The sequence below is a fragment of the Python bivittatus genome, unplaced genomic scaffold (assembly GCF_059951505.1).
Source record: "Python bivittatus isolate LINGU-HERP-01145 unplaced genomic scaffold, Pbiv_v1 ctg000610_np1212, whole genome shotgun sequence".
Taxonomy (NCBI): domain Eukaryota; kingdom Metazoa; phylum Chordata; class Lepidosauria; order Squamata; family Pythonidae; genus Python; species Python bivittatus.
Genome location: NW_028277088.1, coordinates 22,592,493 through 22,618,231, shown reverse-complemented (window position 1 = coordinate 22,618,231; position 25,739 = coordinate 22,592,493). Strand labels below are relative to the sequence as shown.

The 25,739-nt window shown below is 36.8% G+C and overlaps 2 protein-coding genes across 5 annotated transcripts in view; one reads left to right on the top strand and one right to left on the bottom strand.

Annotated features, from left to right (window-relative positions):
• The first annotated feature begins 5 nt into the window (after positions 1 to 5).
• On the top strand, positions 6 to 25,071 carry KRIT1 (KRIT1 ankyrin repeat containing). Of its 4 annotated transcripts, none has more exons than XM_007430590.3 (17): positions 6 to 108; positions 3,528 to 3,664; positions 4,694 to 4,853; positions 5,677 to 5,766; positions 7,280 to 7,409; positions 8,673 to 8,916; positions 9,009 to 9,124; positions 11,405 to 11,548; positions 13,230 to 13,386; positions 14,177 to 14,284; positions 15,138 to 15,294; positions 16,721 to 16,872; positions 18,021 to 18,187; positions 18,385 to 18,472; positions 19,332 to 19,538; positions 22,116 to 22,232; positions 22,953 to 25,071. In XM_007430590.3, exons 2-17 carry the CDS (start codon positions 3,560 to 3,562, stop codon positions 23,019 to 23,021), a joined length of 2,211 nt encoding a protein of 736 aa, XP_007430652.1. In that variant the 5' UTR covers positions 6 to 108; positions 3,528 to 3,559; the 3' UTR covers positions 23,022 to 25,071. The 4 variants fall into 4 exon arrangements, with proteins under 4 accessions (XP_007430652.1, XP_088006682.1, XP_088006681.1 ...); XM_088150556.1 differs by lacking the exon at positions 6 to 108 and adding an exon at positions 138 to 330; XM_088150555.1 differs by lacking the exon at positions 6 to 108 and adding an exon at positions 339 to 3,247.
• Positions 16,717 to 25,739, bottom strand: part of AKAP9 (A-kinase anchoring protein 9) — a 154,356-nt gene continuing 145,333 nt past the window's right edge. The window contains exon 52 of the mRNA XM_088150542.1: positions 16,717 to 16,852. The gene's annotated coding sequence lies outside the window, so the exon portion shown is untranslated. The remainder of the gene's footprint in view (positions 16,853 to 25,739) is intronic.

Sequence of the window (25,739 nt, the reverse complement as noted above, 5' to 3'; positions counted from 1 at the left end):
GATCTACTGCCGGCTGAGGGGGTGGGAGTTAGGCGGAGCGCCGCCGGAGAGAAGCGAAACCCGGGGTTGGAGGATGCGTCTTTCCCTGGAGGGTCTCCAGGCTCCGCGGTAAGAAGAAGCGACCCTTTCCAAGGCCAGGGCGCTCCAGAGCTTGATCTCGCTCTCTTTCCCTTCAGTCCGCCGTAGGTGCTCGTTAAGGCAGCCAATAGGCGAGCATTTAGTTTGCGGAAAAGCCAAAAGTCTCCCCCGCCCACCCGAAATCGGTGGTGCTCTTATGGCCCCTTGGGCAGTCCTTGCACTGGGATCCGGGGATCTTTCCGACTGAGACGGGTATGGGTCGCTTCTTGGAATCACTGCGGCAGGAAAAAAAGCAAAATGCTCTGCACGGAGAAACGCAGCTTGTTCAGGAGAGTCACTGATCTCTACTAAGAAGGTGTTAGTTCTGTATCTGTAGGGAGCCTTCTTGTTTAACCCTGCTTGTGATCCCGTACTTGCAGTCTGTAATGGCCCATTCCAAGAAAACTTGCAGTACTGTAATCTCGATAGTAGAGAGCCAGTTTGGTGTGGAGCCAGCTGGGTGACCTTGGGCCTGTCAGTCCCTCTCAGCCCTAGGAAGGAGGCAATGGCAAACTACTCCTGATATCTTGCCAAGAAAACTGCAGGGACTGGTCCAGGTAGTTGCCAGAAGTCAAAAACTGACTGAAAATCTTGATAGTAATGGTTGTTCTGAGCTTTTGTCCACCAAAATTCATGCCATAATCACTTTTGGGGGGAACTTTGGAAATTGTTATCATCAGTGTCTAGTGAACCTACCTATAAAATAGCCTTCAATTGTAGTATTCTCTACATAGACTTGTAATGCTGTTTTAATGTAGCTTTAACTTATACGTCCTTCTAATTGGTTGATATAAAAGTACAAAATAGCTACTGCCAACAATGGTACTAAAGAATACAGACCACAGAAACCAGATCGTGGTTGATCCAGATGCCAAAACATGCTCACATGTTTATTCTCGTGGCACTCTTAAAGGACTTAATAAACTCAACCTCAACTCTTCATCATTTTCAAATGTGGTACATGACATCATTTGCTAACAATGACCTTTTGCTGGTTACATAGGACAAAGAATCCTGTCTTCATTGAAAAGCATAAACAGAGAAAAATATAACATCATAAATGGCAATTTGCAGCATCTCCCAGTTTTTGTAATTAACACTTAAAGTGTCTGTTCTGGAGTTAAGAAACATCAAAGGGAGATTGGTGAATCAAGAGCTTCAACTCTATCAACCGTGGGTTCAAAAATGGGTAGTTTTGGTTTGGAACACAAACTATGACTGAGTGTGTTCAGCTTGCTAAGCCAAAGCCAAATAACCTACATCATGGCTTTTGTTGTGTTTTTTATGGGGAGAAAGACCATAACGTGAAGTGGATAGGACTGGGATTTTGTAAGGGTTTCTTAGATTTCAAAACAGTGAAACCTACTTTTGGTCTTATACAACAGTTTTCATGTTCTTTGTCTTAAATAGTGAAAAAACATGTCGCCGTTTTTCTCAGTAACGGGTAGAGGGGACTGACTCCAAAAAAGGGAATTTGGAACTATTTGAATCTCTAGCTTTGTGTGTCATGCAAATCTAGCCAGTTATATTTTATTCAACAAATCACTTTTGGGGGGAACTTTGGGGGGAACTAAGCAAACCATGGATTAGTCTGTGTGAACCCAGGTTTACCAATTTATTAACAAGATTAGAAGTGAAATATATATAGTGTAAATAGTACGGTATACTGTTTGACAGGCAAATCCTAACTGTTTGGACTGTTTTAGCAAAATTTTGTGGAATTGTAAAACATGTGTTTATTATAGCATGGTTTTGTAGATCTGTGTTATAAATCAACAGTTGCTTTGTGAGTAATTACCTAAGAGTGGCCAATTACTGTCTGTGCAGTCTGCATTTCTTTTCTCATTAGCTCATTGTTTACAGTTCCACTCCAATGAAAACCTTCTCTGTATTTACATTTGTAAGCTGGTGAAAAATTTCATGCATCTAATAAAATAGATCTACAAAATCATGCTATAATAAATACATGTGTTTTACAATTCCACAAGATTTTGTTAAAACAGTCCAAACAGGTTTTGTCTGTCAAACAGTATATTGTACTTTTTACAGTATATATATTTCACTTCTAATCTTGTTAACAAATACCTGCTTTGAATTTTGAGGTACCAGAATATTATAAATAAAATATTAATTTGAAACTTGTATTTTAATGTCTATACAAATGAAAATTATTGGAGCTTCTTAGCCAAAATGGCAGGCTTGATATAGAAATTATAAATGTTGACCAGTTTGTGTTCAGGCTTACTATAAGCAGAAGTTGTTGTTATAAAAAATGTTGCATTGTTTATATTAGAAAAGACTTTCAGTGGTGCTACTGTACAAGATACATGTACCTTGGAGTAAGATCCAAGGTACATATATCTGGATATATATGGAGTAAGTAAGTACCTTGAACTAAATGGTGTATACGGTACTTATAAATGGACATAGGACTGATTATTTTTGCTCACATGAAGATAGTTATTTTTATTTTGGAAACTTAAATCTTGATATTGAAAGCACTGCATGAAAGTTAGCTTTGCTAATTATAATGAAATTAGTGTTCCCTTTAATGAGATCTTCAAGTAGAATGGTTGACTGCACAAATGCACCACATATAGAATTTCATACATCTGCCTTTTGAAGTAAAGTACTTATATGGAAGAGTGCAGTCTTTGTATCTTTATAGGGAGGGAGGTAAATTCAGCCTCTTCCCCTCCATACAGTGTCTAGCAATATCAAAAATGAAAGCATTAGAATCTTTCCAGTCTGTGTACAGTCGTTAGTTCCCAGTCATCTGTTGCAAACTGCAAGCTTCATCTTAAAAAGGGTAAGAACCTAGCCTCAGAAACCAGATACCTAGCTTCCTTTTGCATATGATTAGTAAGGCTCATACATGCAATCCTCTTAATGTACTTTGTATTTTTACTTGATGTGTACTTATCACTAAGTGCAGTATAAGACCTGTTTTTTTGCTCATAACAACCACCACCACCCTATGAGTAGACTGGTCTGAGAGAGACTGGCCCAAAGTCAACCAGTGAGGTTCCAGGGCTGAGGGTGGATTAGAACCAGGATCTCCTCATGCCTAGTCAAGCATCTGAATCACTACACCACACCGGCTGTCACTGGCTTTTGCACTGGTTGACAGGTTTAGTATCGTTTTTTTTTTCCTTTTTAGACTATTTTAATTTTCCCTGTTCTTTATACCAATAGATTGCTGTACTAGCTTTATTAAAACTGGTATGCAACTTCAAAATAATTTTAAATGCTGAAAATATAAATACAGATTTGTTAATAGTTTGGCTAACATAATTTTGATGAGGAAAATATCCATGCATGTATGTCTGTACATACACACAGAAGGACAGAGCAATTGAAACACTGCTAGTTTTACAATCTTGTTTTCTGAATTTAATTGTTATTTTCAGTTGATTTTTCCAGTAAGAAAAATAAACAACAAATGATGGGAAACCCAGAAACCATAACAGAAGCCTATGTGGCTGTCATTCGTCCAAAGAATACTGCAAGCCTAAATTCTCGGGAGTATCGTGCTAAGTCCTATGAGGTAAAATTAATGGGGATGGGGGCAGGAGTTGGCTTAAATGGAAAGAGCTTTTATAATTACCAGTAATTACATTTAGTTATCAATATACCCATAGTTATTTCATAACACAAATAAAAATTCAGAAGTATTTTCAGGCTATAGAATAACTTTCTTCCCAGCAATATCATTTTCATCATAATGAATCATTTCTGCCTTTTGTAGCCATCCTTTGATAGGTTGGAGTGATTATATAATTATATAAATTGCTAATTTCTCAGTTATGATCATAATGGATAGGTGGATACCACAGATTTGGTTTATGTAGATGAAACTGAATCTAAAGTATTTAATTGCTCCCAATTAAAGGTAATGAAACAAATGTGAAGCAGATGCTTTGACATTGACAATATGAGTTTGCTTTGTTTCAGATTTTGTTTCAGCATTAGGTTTTGCATTTATTTATTCATTTTTTGTCTCTTTTTGCTTTATTATTTATTTCTTTAATAAATTTAAAGCCATATTTATTGTGATAATAAACACTAATTTATATCAAAAACTTTTAAAATACTGGAATTAAAGCAACTCCATGCTTCAATGATCAGAAATGACTGAAACAGTAACACCAAAGATTCTGTGGACGTGTATTTTGTCAAATTAAAAAAAGAAAAATAATGTTATATTTAAAAAAAAGGTTCATATCAGGAAGTAATCTATAGTTGATTTAGAAAAAAAGGTCTTGCTTGTAAACATTATGCTGTACTCTTTGAATACTTCCAGACTTTTCTTGACATAGTATTTATTTACGTGTATCATGAAGTCTATATATATTTCTGTTGATAATTTCTGCCTCTGACCCTAGCATTTTATTGAATGCAAAGTAAAGTATGTCTTATTCTAGCATTGCTAGTTTGAAATCTTGTGAGTTGTAGTTTCAACAGGAGATTTTTGGATTGGGAAAGATTAAACTCTGTAATCCCAAAAGTTAACTGCAGGCTTTTAAATAAACATGGATCTTTGTGTTTCATTAATATTTAATTTTGTCATTACAAGATTTTGTTACTTGAGGTTCCCATTGAAGGACATAAGAAAAAGAGAAGGAAAATGTTATTAGAAACTAAGATTCAGGAAGGCAGTGATGTAACCCAAAGCATCTTGGACTATATACTAGAAACCACCAAGCCAATTTCACCAGGAAACCAAGGGATTAAAGGTAATGATGGCTTTAATGCTTGTGTTCTGTTTTCTTGTAAATAGCCATAAAAAAAGAACATCTCTAGAATCCAATCCCATCAATATCCTGCCTCATGCTCAGTACCATTCAACCCAACTAAAACATTGTTCTAGTTCTCTGAATGCTTGCTAGAAAAGAATGATTTTGTTTTTGTGGTAGAGGAGGATCTTAACTACCTAAAAGAAGAAGTTAAGAATGAAAAGCTCTACTGCTATTAAAGCTCCTTTCTCTTATCTCCTCTAATCTAATCTCAGATGCTTTGAGTAAGCCTTGAAGATCTTGATGTATATTCAAAAAGGTACAAAAAAGAAGCTTATACAGTATAACATTTAAACAGCCTAGGTCCAGGTTAAAACCAATACTTTCTAATGTGCCTGGAAATTATAAACAGCTAATGTGCTCCTTACATCTTATTCTTAGAATCATGGCTACATTTTTAAAATTAATTTACATTTTCAAGCAGTATTTAAAGCAGTCCTTTCTAGAGTGTGTTATGGTACTTTTCCCTAAAGTTTACCAACTATGTAATGTTTGGGGCAAGACACTGTAAATCGAGGGGTAGGATGCTGGCACACTTAGCAAAATTGTTTAGACTCATTGATGGTCATGACAACCCCTTGAATCCACAAACATTTTTACATCCGCTTTTATCTCCAAATCTACAGATTTTTCAAGAATAATGTAATCAGATATAAGCTACAGATTCCCAGGTCCATCTATCTAGTTTTCAGTATATTTTCTATTAGGTAGAAAGATATTATTTCAACTATTTAATTGACAAGGATTTTCTTATTATATGAAGGAAAAAGAGTTCTGCTAATGAAGACATTTCCTCTTGGTGAGAACGCAGGCAAGGATGCCTCTCTTTTCGTTGTACCAACAGTTGTCAAAGGTGAGATTAGAAGTACATGTTAAAAGTACACATATTAATCAAAAGTTAGAAAATAGTGTGAGTGTGTGTTCTGCTTGTATTGTTTCTTTAGAAGTCTCTCTGTGTTAGTTTTGATGTGGCCTGTGTACCTGTTTCACCTGGTTGTTTTTATTTATGGTTATATGACATGGATGAATAATTTGCCTATGCTGCTTATTTTACTAAACCTCTTTACTTTGTTTTCTCTAAATGTGCATTTTATTGTGTTTATGTAAAGGCAAAAACATGATTTGGCATTTGGAGCATAAATTCAGTTTCAGTCTTATACTCTACTTCTTAATCAGTTATCTGTCTCTGATCTCATTAGGGGTTTTTTTGTGAAATCAGCATTGGAGAAGAAAACTTCAGGTCAGTAGTTTCCAACGTGTAGTCCATGAAGGCATCTCTTTCTGCACATGCCATCTAAGAATTTCCTATTTATCATGGTGCCCAGAGGCACTAGTGCTTGCTGGCTTGTGTGGTAGTCTTTAAAATCTGTCAGTAATATTAATTACCTGTGTAAAACATTGGTTGACAAACATTACTCCAAGTTCCAAAGGCAGATTTTGCATTTTAGAATGAAGATGTTACTTCATCCTTTCTTTCATTTCTTAAACAAATTACAGTATTTTTACTTTTGCTTCACCAGGGTGATAGAGTGTATCTACAAAGAGGAGGGTGAAGTAGTAGATAGCAGCAGAGAGCAAGGCTATCAGGAAGGAGGGGGTGCATTCCAGGAAGGGCAAGGAAACAAAAGACAACAGAGTCCACAGGGGGAATGTGGGAAGCATAAGAGATTCAGGATAGCCACTCCCTAGAATCTCCCAGGGTATATCCACCAGTTGCTGTAGTATAGATTTAGTCTGTCTATAAGGTATAAGCAAATAAAGGAACTTAACTCAACTGGACTGTTATACTGTGGTTCTTGGGCTGGGCCTGACAACCAGTTTATCACTTCACCAGTTTATCTTCTGGGTTATAAGTGTTTTGCCAATGGTCAAGTTTGGTAGAGTATTTTAAGTCTACTACAAATTACTATTGGATATTCATCTTCCTTAAGATGGTTTGTTTATCATTATGCTTGAACTAGGCTATTTCTTTACTAACGTCTTAGACCCACAAACCACATTTTATTCTTTGGGTTATATAGTTTTGTTTCGACATTTTCATTGGCAGAAAATAAGCCGGAGCAGCCAAGAAACCATTCTTGCTTAATGTGATGCAGCCAAGAAACCATTCTTGCTTAATGTGATGTCTAGGATAACAATGGCAAATTATGTGACTTTGTAAGGAAAAAAATCAATTTTTCCAGAAATTATGAATTACTGCAGTTGGATGACTGGGTGGGGGGGAGACAAAAAATATTTCTGCCTAGCCTGAGGAAAAAGATATGTTGAAAAATATGGTCAATAAAATAAAATAAAAAGATAAAAGCAAAATGTAAAAAATGACTAAAAGAAATTGCTTTACATTAAAAAAAACCTTTTTTTTATAGATAATACAAAATATGTTTACAGTCCTGGATGCCCAGTTTTCTACTGTTTACAAGACATCATGAGAGTCTGCAGTGAATCCAGTTCACATTTTGCTACCATTACAGCTAGAATGTTACTTTTCTTGGATAAGTAAGAAATGTTTTGCAAAACTACTTGATTTTAAAATTCTGACTTTAATAAGATTTATTCAATTTAATAAGATTTATTTATGAACTTGGGTAGGTAGGATGTAGTGTTGTTGAATAGGGCAGTGGCCAAATAGTGTTGCTGCCTCTGAATTTAAATATGACATATCCAACCTGCCTATCCACCTTCCCCACATCTTGCCAGCACCTTCCTTTCCTTTACTTCTTCTTAGCTGCCATTATCACATCCTGCCACTAGTGGCTTTGTGTTTTTCCCATTTTCCTCACCCTGAAATGCTTCTCTTTGGAACATACTGTACATGTTTCAGATCCATGCCTGAACCAAATGCTTTGCTCTAAACACAAACCACCCAAAATGGTTGTTCCATGCACATCCCTAATGTATGTATATTTACATTCCTGACAGAAATCACACTCTTCAAGGTGCCAAGGTTGAGAAACACTGTTCTATACCAACCATTCTTTCTCACCTACATACATACCATTTACACATGGAGCACATAAGTAATCCCTCTGTTCTTCCAGCAGAAACAGCAAAACAGAAGGAAAAATAGGGTGGAAATAAGGATAGGAAAGACGGTGAGGGGAAAACTGGATGGAAAGTGTTTGATTGATTATTGATTTATATGACCACCCAACTCACAAAAGTGACTCTAGGCAGGTTTCAGTTGGAAAGAAGCATAAAAACAAAAGAACTAACAACAAAACCCAACAAACATTCAGAACAGCAATAACAAACCCCCAGAATAATAGAATAACGAAATGAAAGTATAGCAGAATAACCGAAGCCAACCATCGCATAGTCCAATCAAAAGCCTTTCATTCTGGATGGCTGGGAAAAGAAGGTGGTTTTCAGGGCCTTATGGAAGGCCAAAAGGGTTGGGGCTGTCTGAACCTCAGGTAGATGATGAGGTGAGGTGAGAGGAAGAGATAACTGGATTGGAAAGAAACAAGACATAAGAGGGTTATTTAAGTGTTAAAAGGTTAGATCACCAGGCAAACAACTCCTCACAAGAAACTGCTGATCTTCAGGCTAATCTTCAAAATTGTATTGCATATGATTTTCAGCAACCCTGTCTGTAGCCATTTACACACCCAACCCATGTTCAACATCTTCTATTCTTAACCGTAAATATAAAATGATCCCCAGCACTTATAGGTAATTACTGTGAGGGGGGGCAATCACCCCGCTTCTTGTTTGATACCATGGGCTGCGCTAGTGAGTCTAATCCATTCTGTTCTGCAGATGGTTAGAAGAACGGCATTCACAATCACATTCAATCCCAGCTTTATTCAGACCATCTCCTTTAGAGCGGATTAAAACAAACATTACAAACCCTGCCTATGCTGTTGAACCTGGACAGAGTGAAAGTTCACTTCATATGGGATATACTGCATTAGAGATCAAGAGCAGAATGCTTGCCCTGGAGAAGGCAGATATGTGTATTTACAACCCTTTATTTGGATCTGATCTTCAGTACACCAACAGGGTAAGAAAAAAGAATTATTCATTAATATCACTGTTTGGCTTAACATTTTCATTTTGTGCTTTAAACTTTTTTGCATTACACAATATTTCCAGGTGGACAAAGTGGTTATAAATCCATACTTTGGACTTGGAGCTCCAGATTATTCAAAAATACAGATTCCAAAAAGGGAAAAGTGGCAACGCAGCATGAGCAGTGTCATGGAAGACAAGTACTGTGTTATCTTCATTCATTTTTAATTATATTTTCATACAAATATTTGCCATTTGTTTTTAAAATTATGCCTTCCATAAGCTTTCTTTATTGATTTTGTTATTGTTTCCAGTATGGCTTTTGCCATACTGGAAGCAATAACAGTGGAAAGCAATAACAGAAGGGGAGTTGGCAGCTAAATGGCAGCACCTAAACCAACTTGGCTGATACAAAAACCTGAACAGGATCTGTCGTAGTTAGTGTTTTAATAGGAGACCACAAGGAAACCCTAAAGCGGTAAGCTAGACTGGGAAGTCACAAAAACATGCTGATAGTGCTGCCAGAAAACTATATACAGTCAGGTCCAGAAATATTGGGACATCGACACAATTCTAACATCTTTGGCTCTATACACCACCACAATGGATTTGGAATGAAACAAACACAATGTGCCTGAACTGCAGACTGTCAGCTTTAATTTGAGGGTATGTACATCTAACTCAGGTGAACGGTGTAGGAATTACAACAGTTTGCATATGTGCCCCCCACTTGTTAAGGGACCAAAAGTAATGGGACAATTGGCTTCTCAGCTGTTCCATGGCCAGGTGTGTGATATTCCCTCAGTACCCCAATTACAATGTGCAGATAAAAGGCCCAGAGTTCATTTCAAGTGTGCTATTTGCATTTGGAATCTGTTGCTGTTAACTCTCAAGATGAGATCCAAAGAGCTGTCACTATCAGTGAAGCAAGCCATCATTAGGCCGAAGAAACAAAACAAACCCATCAGAGAGATAGCAAGAACATTAGGCGTGGCCAAAACAACTGTTTGGAACATTCTCAAAAAGAAGGAACGCACCGGTGAGCTCAGCAGCACCAAAAGACCCGGGAGACAACGGAAAACAATTGTGGTGGATGACCGAAGAATCCTTTCCCTGGTGAAGAAAACACCCTTCACAACAGTTGGCCAGATCAAGAACACTCTCCAGGAGGTAGGTGTATGTGTGTCAAAGTCAACAATCAAAAGAAGACTTCACCAGAGTGAATACAGAGGGTTCACCACAAGATGTAAACCATTGGTGAGCCTCAAAAACAGGAAGGCCAGATTAGAGTTTGCCAAACGACATCTAAACAAGCCTTCACAGTTCTGGAACAACATCCTATGGACAGATGAGACCAAGATCAACTTGTACCAGAGTGATGGGAAGAGAAGAGTATGGAGAAGGAAAGGAACTGCTCATGATCCTAAGCATACCACCTCATCAGTGAAGCATGGTGGTGGTAGTGTGATGGCGTGGGCATGTATGGCTGCCAATGGAACTGGTTCTCTTGTATTTATTGATGTTGTGACTGCTGACAAAAGCAGCAGGATGAATTCTGCAGTGTTTTGGGCAATATTATCTGCTCACATTCAGCCAAATGCTGCAGAACTCATTGGACGGCGCTTCACAGTACAGATGGACAATGACCCAAAGCATACTGCAAAAGCAACCAAAGAGTTTTTGAAGGGACAGAAGTGGAATGTTATGCAATGGCCAAGTCAGTCACCTGACCTGAATCCCACTGAGCATGCATTTCACTTGCTGAAGACAAAACTGAAGGGAAAATGCCCCAAGAACAAGCAGGAACTGAAGACAGTTGCAGTAGAGGCCTGGCAGAGCATCACCAGGGATGCAACCCAGCGACTGGGGATGTCTATGCATTCCAGGCTTCAGGCTGTGATTGACTGCAACGGATTTGCAACCAAGTATTAAAAAGGGAAAGTTTGATTTATGATTATTATTCTGTCCCATTACTTTTGGTCCCTTAACAAGTGGGGGGCACATATGCAAACTGTTGTAATTCCTACACCGTTCACCTGAGTTGGATGTACATACCCTCAAATTAAAGCTGACAGTCTGCAGTTAACGCACATTGTGTTTGTTTCATTCCAAATCCATTGTGGTGGTGTATAGAGCCAAAGATGTTAGAATTGTCGATGTCCCAATATTTCTGGACCTGACTGTAGATGTGTCTATGAAGGCATCAGGAATTGAGTTCAATATGAAGGAAACCTTTCTTACAGATAATACAGGAAACAACTTTTAAAAACTTTTTGTCAAAAGTGAATTGATTCTTAAAATGAAACATGATACTGGGTTAGGTCTGTAGAACGTAATATAACCTTAGCATATAGTTTGTTCAAGCGCATTCACAGATAGAAAACTGATTCATTTGCTGTTTTCTGCACATTCATAATGTCTTGTATTTCAGCTTCTATTGGGACTTGATTTAAATATTACATCTTCTTGATTCTTCTTAGGGAACGTCAGTGGGTTGATGATTTTCCCCTTCATCGTAGTGCTTGTGAAGGAGATACTGAATTATTGAGTCAACTTTTAGATGAAAAATTCTCAGTAAATCAGCTGGATAGCGACCACTGGGCACCTATCCATTATGCATGCTGGTGAGTTCAATACAGTCGCAGATGAACCTAGAATTGTTCATAATTAAAGTGATTTTAATATGTAAAAAAACTCATCACTGTTGTTCTCTTGTACGGCCAAAAGGGAGTTCTCAAGATGTAGCTATGTAGATGAAGGGATATGGATGTCCAGCTGAGAGTTAAGTCAATTCTTGGTGTGCTTCCTATGCAAATTCTATAGGACAAAGTAAACCAGCCCTGATGTAGATGACAACACAGTGATTATCAGAAGCACATTTTGTCTCCTCAGGAAGGGAATGCCACTGTATTCTTTTTCCTGCAGAAAAGGGTTGGGTAACCTTTGGTGACCATGGAGCTCACTCACCAGTTTTGAGACCCAAAGCCACAGGGGGCTGGCAGTTATAGAAAATTGGGAGAGGGTGGCTCTGACATGGAAGTTGACAAGGATTTTTCCCCCTTATTTTTTCCAAATAGGACAGAGAGATTTTCACTTTTTTTTTTTTAAACTACTGTCTATTTCATACTTCAAAGTGGTAGAAAACTACCCCACCAATTTGCAGAAATTGTGGTCAGAGAGGGTTCTGGAAGACACACAAAGGGGGCATATGTGGCCTAGGTCTCACAGTATCCCCCCCCCCCAATTAACTGATGGCAACCATTTGATCCCTATCTGAATTAATATCGCTGAATTTAAGATTTTGTAATGTGGGCAAAACCTACCTTCCTTATCTTATATTGGGAGGTCTAGATTCCAGTAATAAGAGTCCAAGGGAGAGATTATTGTACTACAGGGCAAATTCTAAAAAAGCCATATAGGATATAGGTCCATCATCTACATACATACACTGCACCCAAGATAATAATAGCATTTCAAAAACTTTTGATAATATTTATACATTGGCTGTGAAAAGGTGATCTGGCAACTCAAATCTAGTGAGCCTTGTGGAATCTTTGCAAGCTAGTATAATTCCTGGTTGTCAGCAGGTAAGCTTTCATAATTTGCAGTGCTGCCGTTAAGAACTGCCTCCCTGTCAATATATCCCTTGAATCTTTTGATGTTGTGAATGATGGACCTTCCTTTCTTAGTCATTTGCAGTCTGACTAGAGAGCTAAGGTGTTAATATGTCTGGGCCTCATACTAGAAGCCTCAAGACTTCCCTGTGAGGGGGCTCTATATAATTTTATATAACTTTGCTTATATTCACTCCTGACTGCTAGAAAGAATGATATAACTTGTTTTATTCTTGTTGGAACACGTCAGGCATAGGTAGCTCCCATATGCTAGATTGTATATATATTGTATGTTCAACCCTTGAACATACTGGGATTTGAACTCACAGGCCTTAAATCTTGGTGAAGTAGTAGTGAATACAAATATCTGGCCTCCTTAATATATTGAAAAAAAAAGAAAATAACTTACTTCATTTAGAATCCTAAAGAAATGGTACACACAACTTTTTTCATTAGATTGCACATGTATCTGAGGAAGGCAGTGAATTTATTGAAGAATTTATTGAAGAAAGCTGTTTGCTTTGCAGTCATGTAGCTTGTATCTGGATTATTGACGAGCAAGATTGGAGGGTTTCTGGAACCGTTTTATACATGTCTATTTTTATTTATATAGCTGCTCATCTCACAAAAAAGTGGCTCTAGGTGGTGCAAAATAAAATCCTTTGCTTGTTTGTATTTTTCCTTTGAGTAGGTATGGAAAAGTAGAAGCGACACGAATGTTGTTAGAGAAAGGAAAGTGTAATCCAAACTTGTTGAATGGACAACTCAGCTCCCCTCTTCATTTTGCTTCTGGTGGTGGGCATGCCGATATTGTTCAGATTCTCCTAAACCATCCAGAAATTGACAGAGTAAGATGTTTTGGCAGCTGCAGTTAAACTTGCTTATATTGATACATTTTGTCTTTTGAATTACAAACATAGGGTGCTTTTAGATGTCCTAGTGGTATATTAAAAAATTAAGATTCTTAAGAAAGAACTGATTTCCCTTGGAATGATTCTGAATTGCTATTGCTAATGATTAACACCATTGCCAGCCTTTGAACAATATATGTAATTGACATTTCCCCAGGAAGGACTATATTTAAAAGTTCTCTTATTTATATTTAGAAGTGTTTTGAACTTCAAACTTAAAAGATCCAGATGTTATGTGTTGGGACTGGAAAGTGGAGATGAGAGTGGAGATTTAGATGATAACTGAAGAAGGCTTTTGGGGCAAGAAAAATATTGTACATGTTGCAGGTCTTACTAAAGATGCAGTAACTTAATGGTATAGCACATGTTTTGCATGCAGGCAGTCTCAGGTACAAGTCCCTGGCAATTCTAGATAGAGTTGGAAAATAAACCTCTCTGCAATTGTGGAGAGGTCGGGAACGTTTTGTAATATTGTGAGATGACTTGAGCACCAAAAATAAAAGGAAAAAAAAGCACAAACATGTCCAAAATCTCATGAAAATTCAGTGTTTGTGAATGTCTTGTGAGAGACTTCAATGATTTTTTAAAAATTATTAAATAACAATGGTGTAAAAATACACGTAAAAACTACTGAGCTAGATGAACCAAGGTCTCACTAAGAGAAAAGTAGGATTTGATTTTATATTTAGAAAGCTATATTTTTAAGTTGTCTTATTTCTGTTTGTAGCACATCACTGATCAACAAGGAAGAACACCGTTGAATGTCTGTGAAGAAAACAAACAAAACGAGTGGGAAAAAACAGCTATTTTACTTAAAGAGGCCATTAATAAACAAGTAGGCATAAGGTTTCTGATATTATAATACCTGCATTTTAATAGGGATATATAAAATTTCTCTATCAAGTGTAATGACCTAGAATTTAAGTGACTGATTCCAGAGCATTATAGCAAGGCCACAGAAGTAAAACCTCTGTTAAAATTAATAATTTAATTTAATCAATAATGGTTTTCTAAAACAGAGCAGGCCATCCACTGCAAAGCAGGGGTTGTGCTATTTCTAGAGGGGAGAATCGACACAGATGGCTGCAGTGGGTGGGTTGATGGTAGAAAGTAGATACAACATAGTTAATAAAAAGTGATGACAATATTTTTGCGAGATTTTTTAGAAAGTTTTTCTGTTTCCCACCTTAAAATAATGTAAAACCACTGTGGTAATACTCACTGAAAAGCTATCAGATTTCAGAGACATGGTGAGAAAATGCTTCATAGTTAGGTATGACCCATGGGTTGCCCAGCCCTATTCTTACTTTAATAAACTTCTCACGATAAATACGTTGATAATAAAATAGTTAATCTTTATACTCCAGGTCATCATGCACTGTGCTTTCTTTTGCATTTTAATTTCCTTACATTGGTCTTCTACCAGTATTGTGTGGTTTCAGTAGATTAAAACAAACTTTTCTGAAATTCTCTCAAGATCTTGGTACTTCATGGTGAATTCTAACCCTCCTCCTGAGCTTGCTCTAGAGAAGGGGATGGGAGATGATTCTTGACCTTGCCCTGTACTTCAGGGATGTTCATAAATTGGAGAATTAATTGGAGAAAGGCAAATTTCTGATAACCATATATTTTGTCTTGCTATCAGTACTAGGCAAAATTTGCTGATCTTTGTTTTCAATTCTTCATAGTACGAAAAAGTGCGAATTTATCGAATGGATGGGTCATATCGTTCTGTGGAATTGAAATATGGAAACAATACTACTGTGCAACAGATAATGGAAGGCATGCGTCTTTCTCAAGAAACACAGCAATACTTCACCATTTGGATCTGTTCTGAAAACCTTAGTAAGTAATTAAAATACTTCTGTTGTTTCTGAAACATGGTGATTTTAACTAAATAAGACGGGCTGTTGGAAAGATGGGTACACCAGAAAAATAGAGTTCAAAGCCATTTTTCTTTCTTTTACTTCTAATATTGTTTCATCAGCAATGAAAATTATGCACTTAAGATAATTTTTTTTAAGGCAACTGGACAAAACCCCTTGATCCTATAAAGATATTTAAGCTTACGTTTGAATGGCTGGAGACATCAGGAAGATCCTAGCAAGATTGTATGACATTCTTCTCAATTGCCATGACTTTGAAGCAAGAAAGTACAGATTCAAAGTTTCTCCCCAGTAAAGTCAGGAGGAGAATCATAGTTTCAGCTGAGCAGGGCCCTGTTTTATTTTTATATGTAAACCAGAAGCTATAGCTTAAAATAAATATTAGTTTGCTAAGCAAACTACAAAAACAATTCAGGCTTCGAAATTAGTTTGTCTGGTAATTGAAAAGAATTTACTTTAAAACTCAGGGTATGATTTGATTTTGAACCTGCTAAAATGAAATTAAATTCTAGTTTATTCCTCTCCTGATCATGAAAGAGGAATGAGGATGGCTTAAGATGTGAGCCTGACATTTTATAATGGATACCATTTTTCCTGTGTACCAAAAATTAAATTATATTGGGTAGTGGCCAATAATACTATCAGATTTTGTGAAAAAAAAACCCAGTTGTCAGCCTCATTTCCCCAACTCAAAGTGGAAAATTAATCTGATATGCCTGTGTGAAAGAAACAGAATTGTGAATTACAAATCCTATATTGATTCAAAAAGTAAGGAAATTGTTAGGTTATCGGTACATTAGAAATTTACTTGACTTTGCTATATTGGTATTAATGTCAAGGATGAAGGAAATATTGGAGTTTCTCAAAAATCATTGCAATTTCATTTCCAAGTATTTAGAATTTAAATTTAACTTTAAATCAAAGTGAATAATCTTTGAATTCTTCCAAAATGATGGATTGACTGAATGTTTGCTCTTAGTATCTCATGCAGAAAATGGAAAGCTGGAACACTGCAGCTTGGCCATCACTGATATGATTTGCTCTGGACAACATTATTACTATATTACTATATTATATAGTGTTTGGAAGAGAAGGCATCTGTTTGAAATCTCTTGCTCATCCTCACGACACATTATCAGGTTCTCTTAAGACAAATGAAATGAGACATCAAACACAGTGCATTTATTATTAAAGCTAAAGCCTTCCCTTAGATTTCGAAGGTGCTGGGCACTCTGCCTCCTTTAAAGCTGCAGTCTTATAGTCCTTTACTTGTAAATATGGAATGCTAAATATAGGGTCGCATTGTTTGTGTCTGCCTTTAAAGCTAAAAAGCTGCCAAATATCTGACTTGGCACTTACCTTTAAATAGAGCTGTTGTTGTATAGGTCTCCAGCTGAAGCCGTACCACAAACCTCTCCAACATGTTCATGACTGGCCTGAAATACTCGCTGAGTTAACAAACTTGGATCCTCAGAGGGAAACTCCTCAGCTATTTTTGAAAAGGGATGTGAGACTACCTTTAGAGATTGAAAAAAAGGTTTGCGTTATAAGTTATTCTATGTCATATGCAGGTTCAAAACCAGAATTTGAAACTGGAGGCCAATTATAATGTTAAGTGCTGTTCTGAATGTTCCAGAAATTATTTTATGTACGCATTTGCCAGAGCAGATGATCTTGCTTAAAAAAAGAGGATGGGATAGTTTTTATGGTGAAACTTATGAGCCATTAATAACCCACTTCAACCAACAATTTCTAAATCTCTTTGTTTACTAAATATTTCTCATCAGCTAGCTTTTAATCAGTTTAGGTATTTGCTGCCTTAATAGCTGCAATGTTATTTATAGAACACATCAGAACAAAAGTAGCTTACTGTCAACCCTTTGAGATAGGCTAGGTTGGGAAATAGACTCCGCAAGGATTACTGGATCTCTACTTTATTGTTGTGAGGTATACTAACAGGATCTTAAAAGCCTGGCACAGTTTCCCTTTCTGCCCTCATATACCAAAGAGAATCAAGGTGGGGCAATCTTGAGTTTCTTTCTCAACCCCTCCTCTCTTTCAGGGCTAAGTTGATGTTTACATAACAGCTCATCCAGTCCTTTTTCAAGGTTAACTTGGTACTACTGTACATCTACACATATTCCATCTGTAACGTATAAGAAGATCCAGATTTAAAAGATATGCTTTCACTGATTTTAATTCAGTACTATGAAGCCTCAGTTACTTGTGGTTATTAAAAGGAAGGCTATGGTTACTTTACTCTGGAAAATGTGTACAATTTTAAAAATGCAGTAATGTGCAGTGCATCTTCTGAAGTAAGTCCTATTGAATTCAGTAGGATTTTCTTTCAGAACAGCATATGTAGGATTGCAGCCTCAGGGTTGTTGTTTTTTCTTCAGTTTTTACATGATTCCTCTAACGAATTGTCTTTCATGATAAGACAAAGCCGATTTTCCCTGTATTAATTATTGACCAAAAGTATAAAGAGTTTTAGTATTCATGTTCAAGCTTGAATATGTGTTTGCTTTAAGTAGCTGTTAATTGCTCTGAATCTTACACAATAACATAAGCTTGATTTCACAAGAAAATGCAGCATCTGAACTTTGGCTTCATTTGACAGTGATTTTATTTATAGTTATATATACATCTATCCATATAACATGTATTTTCTTATCATGTTTTCAGATTGAAGATCCATTGGCTATTCTTATCCTATTTGATGAGGCCAGGTACAATTTACTGAAAGGGTTCTATGCCTCATCTGATGCCAAGCTGATCACACTTGCAAGCCTATTGCTGCAGATAGTCTATGGAAATTATGAAAGTAAAAAGCACAAGCAGGGCTTCCTAAAGTAAGTACATTTAAATTATTGATACCTCATTGTTTTTTCAATATAATGTGCAGAAAAAATGGTCTACAGGATATTTTATGTTTCTTTTAGTGCATATTATTTCTCTCTGCACATATAATCTCTTACTCAAGACAAATATGTTTTGATTTTTTTCAAGTGTTCTATAGTAGTTAAATATGTCTGATTTTTATTTTCAGTGAAGAAAACTTGAAATCTATAGTACCAGTCACCAAATTAAAGAGTAAGGCACCTCACTGGACAAATCGAATTCTTCATGAGTATAAGGTAAGAAGCTTATAAATTTTATTGCATTATAATTTCAGGAAATTCAGTCCCTTGTGGAAAAAATAGCAAGGGAAATTTGATCCAAATTTGAAATAGAATATGCCTGAAACAAAAGTACTGAATTTAAGTTATTAACAAATGGAACGGGTTATTACAATTAGAATATTATTTTGTGTTCAGACTGCACATCTCAAAAAGATACTGTAATGCTCAAAAGATTAACCAAAATTATCAGGAGGATAAACTATAGGAAAAGTTATAAGATTTGGTCCTTTTTAGTTGAGGAGCAGAGAATATACTTGTTTATGAAATTAGATACAACATAAAGAAAATGGTTGGAGGTTTTTTTCCTCTTTTAGAACCAGAGTTCTAGAACCAGAGTCATCTGAGGAAGCCAAATTGTTGAAGATTCAAGATTTTAAAAAGTAGTACTGTACATGTAGAACCTACATAATACATGGGATTCACTACTATCTAATGTGATGATCGCTGGTTTAAAGATCTTGAAGGCAAAGTCTTGGAAGATAAGCCTGGCTAAATGTTAGTTTCAGAAGATCAGAGGCACATCCTGGAAGACTGGGCATACGGATGCTGATTTTTCTGATTTTATGTACTTCCTGCCAATGAACTGAAAAAATTCAGAATCTTTTGGGTTACCTTTTAGGCCAACCCACAACTTATTCTGTAAAATGTAACTTCTTTAGCCATTTATTCTTATTTGAAACTCAACAGCACACTCATTTTTACATGGGTTTTAAATTTCTTTTATTTTTAAGGTGTATTCCTACAAATACGGTATCCTTAAGCAAACAAAAGCTAAAACCATATCCTTTGTGGGCATGTCAACTTGTATTTCCAGAGTCTCAGTACTAGTGAGGGTGTGAGTAAAGAGATGCATCATCTTCAGCGCATGTTTTTGCAAAACTGCTGGGAGATTCCTACGTATGGAGCTGCTTTTTTCACAGGACAAGTATTCACAAAGGCAAGCTCAAGCAATCATAAAGTCATCAGAGTTTACGTAGGCATAAATGTCAAAGGGCTCCACCTTCTGAATATGGAAACAAAGGTATGTTTGTTGTCTTTATTATAGTACTTAGGTATTAAGCATTATTGGTGAGCACAAGCAATTTTAAAAGGTGCTATATGCAGATATTTTAAGGATTTCCTCTAAGAGCAGTGTTTCTCAATCTTGGCAAGTTTAAGATGAATGGACTCCAACTCCCAGAATTCCCCAGCCAGCCATGCTGGCTGGGGAATTCTGGGAGTTGAAGTCCACACATCTTAAACTTGCTGAAGTTGAGAAACACTGCTCTAAGATAATTCCAAACTGCTTGACAGTTTCCTAAATGTAGTATGAATGTTACTGATATTATTGGAGTTACTATTAAACTACCTAGCTCTCTTGCTTGATTTATTTAAAAGAGCAAATAGGCCATTCCAGTCACAACCAACTCTTAGCAGTATACAATTCTCACTCCATAATGTGGGCTAAACCAAAACAAAATACAATAAAAGTAAGCATAAAATCAATCTCTGTGAATAGTTGCAATCCAGTCCCCAAATTAAAACCATTTCCATTAATAGAGGGACAAACAGCCCAGGGCTTATTTGAACAGCTAAGCCTTTACAGACTTTCTGAATGCCGACAGGGAAGAAGCCATTTCAATGTCCAGTGGAATGCTGTTCTAAAGGAAAAGTACAGGGATAGAAAACGCATGCGTCTGTGGCCCCTGCAAACAACACTCATGAATGAGGGGACACAGAGAGAGACTGCATCTTATTTTACCTTTTTCTGCAGACAGATGTTATCGAGAAAAAATAGTCCTGCAGGTATCCATGACCTGAACTACGCAAGGCTTTAAAATTGACAACCAGTGCTTGAATTGCAGCCAGAAGCCAACTGGTAACTACTGCAGTTCCCAAATGGTTTATATGTGCACAAGGAGGAGTGTCTGTGACTACTTGGGCCACTGCAGTCTGGACCAGTTGTAGCTTCTTGTAACCCCATGTGGTGTGTATGTAGTAGACCAGTCTAGAGGTAAGTCATGAGTGACTGTGAGCAAAGCTTCTCATTCTAGAAGGAGTTGTAACTGATGCAAAGGCCATCCTAGCCACAGCTGCCACCTGCTCCTTGTATAGGAACTGTGAGTCCAGAAAGACCCCGGATTTTGTACCATTGCTTCACATTGCTCTTTAACAAATTTAATTTAATTTAAATTGTGTGGAAAATGCTATTCATGGGAAGAAAAAAAAACTTACAGGCATACTACTTTAACATAATTAGAATGAGTTCTTCATATTTAGTGATTTTTCTTGATTGATAGTTGGATTGAAATATAAGTCTTACTTGAATTAGTTCTCTGTAATTTATTTATCAATAAAATATTTTTTTTCCTATGAAAATACTTCAAACTTCAGAATTTATTGCCCATTTCTGTTTTTCTTTATTTTCAAGAAGCCATTTCTTTTAATGAAATAATAACAATAGAAAATATATATACTGTTACTTTTAAAAAGTGGATTTAATATAATCAGTATGAGTTCTCAATACACTCACATACTTTATCTGACAATTATCCAAAAAAATTAAGATACTGGTACCAAGCTAATATCCTGTGTACATCCTGGTTATTGCTAGTTTAATGCATTATGGAGCCTGGATTGTTTGGCTCAGTCCATAGGAAAAGAAACCCTGGATGTTAAAAACCCCATGATCACATTTACCTATAGCAGGGTTCCCCATAGTGATCAATATTGATCCCCAAGGGTCAATGGTACTATCCAATGGGTCAGTAAATGGCTGGGAGTCAAAAGGGGGTCAGTAAATGTCAGGGGGTCAGTAGGCAGTCGATAAATGATGGAAGGTCAATTGGGGTCAATTAATCTTTTGGATCTCTGTAGACCTCCATGCCAGTCCCTAGTCCTGAAGGTGAGGTGGCTAGTGGCGCGACAGGGTTACCCAGGGTTGGAGAGTCAGCTGCCAGTGAGAGTGGCCTTGAGTTTCCTCTATTGTTGTTATTATTCATAGTACTATTAGTTAAATTAATATTAAATTATTTTCATATAATAAATGTTTGAGGGTCAATGAACAATCTGAAACTTCATGAAGAGGTTGATGAACTGAAGAGTTTGGGGACCCCTGACCTATAGATAAGCATTACCTTCTAACTAAAACAAGCAGCACAGTTTCAGACGTTGCCAAAAGCGCAGGTTTATTGTGGAGTATGTAAGGGGAAAAGCCATTTGTCCCCTTGGCAACAGAGCGTGGGGCAATTAACCAGCCAGTAGCAGTCTACCTCCTACTAAGAAACACATCAGGCTGGCTTTCCTAACCAGCACTGATGCATAAGGGATGCTATATCTGCTGCACCCAGTGGGCAGAGCGGGTTCCTCGAAGAATCGGTGAGGCCCTGGAAGAGCAAACAGGCTGACATAAGAGAAAGTAGGAAGACAGTACCCATGTGCACTATACCCCCAAATGTATTTTGTTTTGTTTTAAGGTGATATCTTGTTGTTGCTATTATTTATTAGATGTGTTTTGGCAACCCCACTCCAAAAGACTCTGAGCAGTTAACTCATGCATTCAATTTAGGGTGTATTCCGGTTTGTCATTTTATTTCTTTTATATTTTTTTATATTCCAGGCTTTGCTCATAAGTTTAAAATATGGTTGCTTTATGTGGCAGTTGGGAGACGGAGATACCTGTTTTCAAATACATAGTCTGGAAAACAAAATGAGCTTTATAGTTCACACCAAGCAGGTAATTAAGCTATCCAGTGCCCTCCCCCTAATATTTCCTAATGGTAAATCTTCACAAATTAGGAATGTACTGTTGATTGGAGCAAATTTTATTAGGTTAATGTAAAGTTATTTAATGAGTTCTTCACAACTTAATCACCTGAGCAGATGGATGTTCTGGTAGCAGTATAACAGTATTCTCAACTATTAAAAAAAATAATAGAGCCTGCCAGAAACTGAATTCAGAATAGTTCACACAGATTTAACAAGTCTGTATATATAAGCTCTTTGCAGAGCTTATACTTTGTACCCTTGTCAACATCCCCCTGTGAGTATATGCACAAAGTCTACCTGCACATTACCCAGTTATCAGGTTTGTCCTTGATACAGTTGTGGACTTCTGTTCACCTAGCTTTGGCCCCATCCCTGCTAGCTTTCTAGAAAGCCTCTAAAACGCTTTTCCATCACCCTTGGGGATCCCCTGGGGACCCTGCGAGGTGGTTGTGTGATATTAGGTGATTGTTATTCTCCCGCAATCTTGGCTTTTTAATGTTTTTATTTTTATTCTTGTTTCAGTGTTTTAAGATTGGTTACATTAATTGTTGCTGTGTTTGTACGCCACCCAGAGTCACGTTATGTGAGATGGGTGGCCATATAAATTTGATCAATCAATAAATAAAAACGCAATACATTAGAATACATTGCTTTTATTATTATTTTAATGCCTTTCTCTGTTTTGTAGGCAGGTCTTGTCATAAAACTTCTGATGAAGCTAAGCAGCCAGCTGATACCCAATGAGAGAAGTGACTAAATTAAATGACGAGCAGTTGCATTCAAATGTTCCACATAAATTAATTGCACAAGATAAAAGACATTGCCTGATGGAGGTCATACAAAAGATGCCGTGTTCATTTGTAAATTTATATTGTATAGCACTATTTTAATATAATCACTTAAAAAAATTTGTTGGCAAAGCCACAAGAATAATATTTGTGTATATAATTGGACAGGAATTCAGGAAATGAAGATTGTATTTCTAGACACACTAAAGCACACTGGCTGGGGAATTCTGGGAGTTGAAGTCCAGACATCTTAAAGTTGCCAATGCTGAGAAACACTGCACTAAGGAATTAGAGAATAAGCAATGGTATATTTTGAGTAAACATGTTTTCAATCAGTTAAAGCTGTTCTGGTTTAGTATGAATAGTTTTGTTTCTAGATTGTGCAAGAAAATCTTCACTCTAGGAAAATGTCTTCACTCTAGGAAGATATGGAAACACTGGCAATTCAATATAAATCTCAGAATGTAGTGAATCCCTCAAAGCTATAACATTTAATTTGACCATTTACAGTGAGTGTTAGTTGTTAAACAACTATGAAACGTTTGGTAACACCATGCATGCATGCGATTTTTCTAAATTTCTTGCTATTTGTGGTGTTGTGGTTAAAGTGTTGAATTAGGAGTGGGAGACCCAGATTCTAGACTACCCACAGCCACAGAAGCTCACTGCATAATTTCAGTAGACAGACAGACAGAAACTTTATTTTGGCCATTGACCAATAAAAATACATTCTGTAAAACAAAGCAAAATTATCCTCTAACATCAATAACTGTTAGCCACCATTAGCGGGCAAAGTTTACACATTATGTAGCAGAAATTTGCTACTTTTAGAGAAATACATTTATCTTGGTTGTTTAACAGATAATGCAAGTAAAAATTATCAGAGTGCCCTGGAAATTTAAATAAAAGGGGGGGGGAATCAACGGGTGGCGGATGTCCCTGTAGAAAAGACAGTACAAAAGAACATGGGCTGTGGTTTCTATGGCACCTGTGTCACCGGGCCATATTGGGCTTCATATGGAGTTTTCCTATATTTCCCTTCCAAAACAGCTACAGGGAGGACATTAAATCAGGCTAGAAATAAGATTCTCCTGAATTTGGGGACTGTAATATGATATAAATATGAAGCTGGTTTAGGCACTAAGATTTGGTTATTAGCAATTATATTATGAGAAAATGCAGCAGTTTCTGTTTGGCTTCTATATGTAAGATCCTTTGCCTTAGCATTGATCTAGCTCAGTGTTTGTCAACCTTGGCAAATCTAAGATGTATGGACCTTAACTCCCAGATTTCCCAGCCAGAAACACTGATTGATCTAACTCTAAGGTTAAAATGGCATCACTGGAGAAACCACAGAGACTTAGTTTCTTTTGAATAGCTATTTTCTAAGAGGATTTGAAGTTACCTGCCAATATTAGATGGGTCAGTCCAATGGGGATGTGATGTAATTTTAAGCAGTAGGTAAAGATTAGATAATCCAGAGATTAGATTCAGGTTTACTGACTCCTGCTTCCCATCGAACTACAGCATTTGGAACACAGTGGGTAAAATTTCAGTAATTTTGTCTTAGCCCAGTCTACCTCACAGGGCTCTTGTTGGGAGGTGGGTGCCCTACGTGTGCCTCCTTGAGCTCCCAAGTGAAAGGTAGGGCATGCATCCCACATAAAAAAATACGTGTATACATAAAACCCCAAAAGCAACTTCTGAAGATCTGGGAACCTCTAGGGCAGCATTAGTTCAGCACAACAGGCCTTTGGCTATACTTGGAAGAGGAAAAATGGGTGTCTCAAAGATTTATTAATATTTTGAATAATTCATGGATGTGTCAATAACAGTTACCTTGCATACAATTTGAAATATACTGTCGTCCTTGCATACCCTTGATGTACCAGATAATAATTCTGTTTTTAAATTATTATGTTTATGAAATACAGCATTTTAAAAATATTTGTATATGGGCTCAGGAAAATGTTTTTTTAAATAAAGTTTCATTAACTAAGCTATTATGATTTAGTCAACATTTATTTTTATGTATTTGGTGATAATTGAAGATTCCTTTACAAAGTTAATTTTATATACTGAGTAACAATGAAACTTGGATTTAGTGGATTACAAATGTGGATGAAGTTTCCATTGTATTTGTGTTACTTTATGTCATTTGTGGATGACATATTGTTTCTCCAGTAACTGGGAATGACAAACATTTCTTCCCTCTGGTTGACTCATTAAATTGAGGTTTCTGTATACAAATCTCTAATTCTGTCATTTTCACCATATAGATGGCCCTGCTAGCTACTCCTGTGAAATACAGTAGTAAAATCTTTGGCTCTGATCCAAAGTACCGTATTTTTCCATCAATAAGACGCCCCCATGTACAAGACGACCCCCACTTTTCCAACCCAAAATTAAGAAATCAATATTTTAAAGATAGTGCAGAACACATTTTTATTTAGTAATTAGGTAACATTGACCTGATACACTCAGTGGAAGGAGGTCCAAACCGTCTCTCTGCAGCTCTATTTCCATGCTCTTTTGCATAACTGATTACATTCAATCACGAGTGAAACTGCCGATAGCTTGTCTCTGCAAACAGACTTCCTCCAGTTGGTTTGTTCAGCATCAGCTGATGTCAGTTACATAAGGCTCGTGATTGGAGGCAGTCTGTTTGCAGAGACAGTATGGGCAGT

Bases quoted from the DNA above. Each gene is read 5' to 3' on its own strand.
- KRIT1 (XM_088150555.1), top strand. From the start codon at position 3,181: ATGCCTAGTCAAGCATCTGAATCACTACACCACACCGGCTGTCACTGG. The intron at 3,248-3,527 runs GTTTAGTATCGT...TGTTATTTTCAG, and splicing joins GCTTTTGCACTGGTTGACAG to TTGATTTTTCCAGTAAGAAA. The intron at 5,767-7,279 runs GTGAGATTAGAA...TTTTTTTTATAG, and splicing joins TGTACCAACAGTTGTCAAAG to ATAATACAAAATATGTTTAC.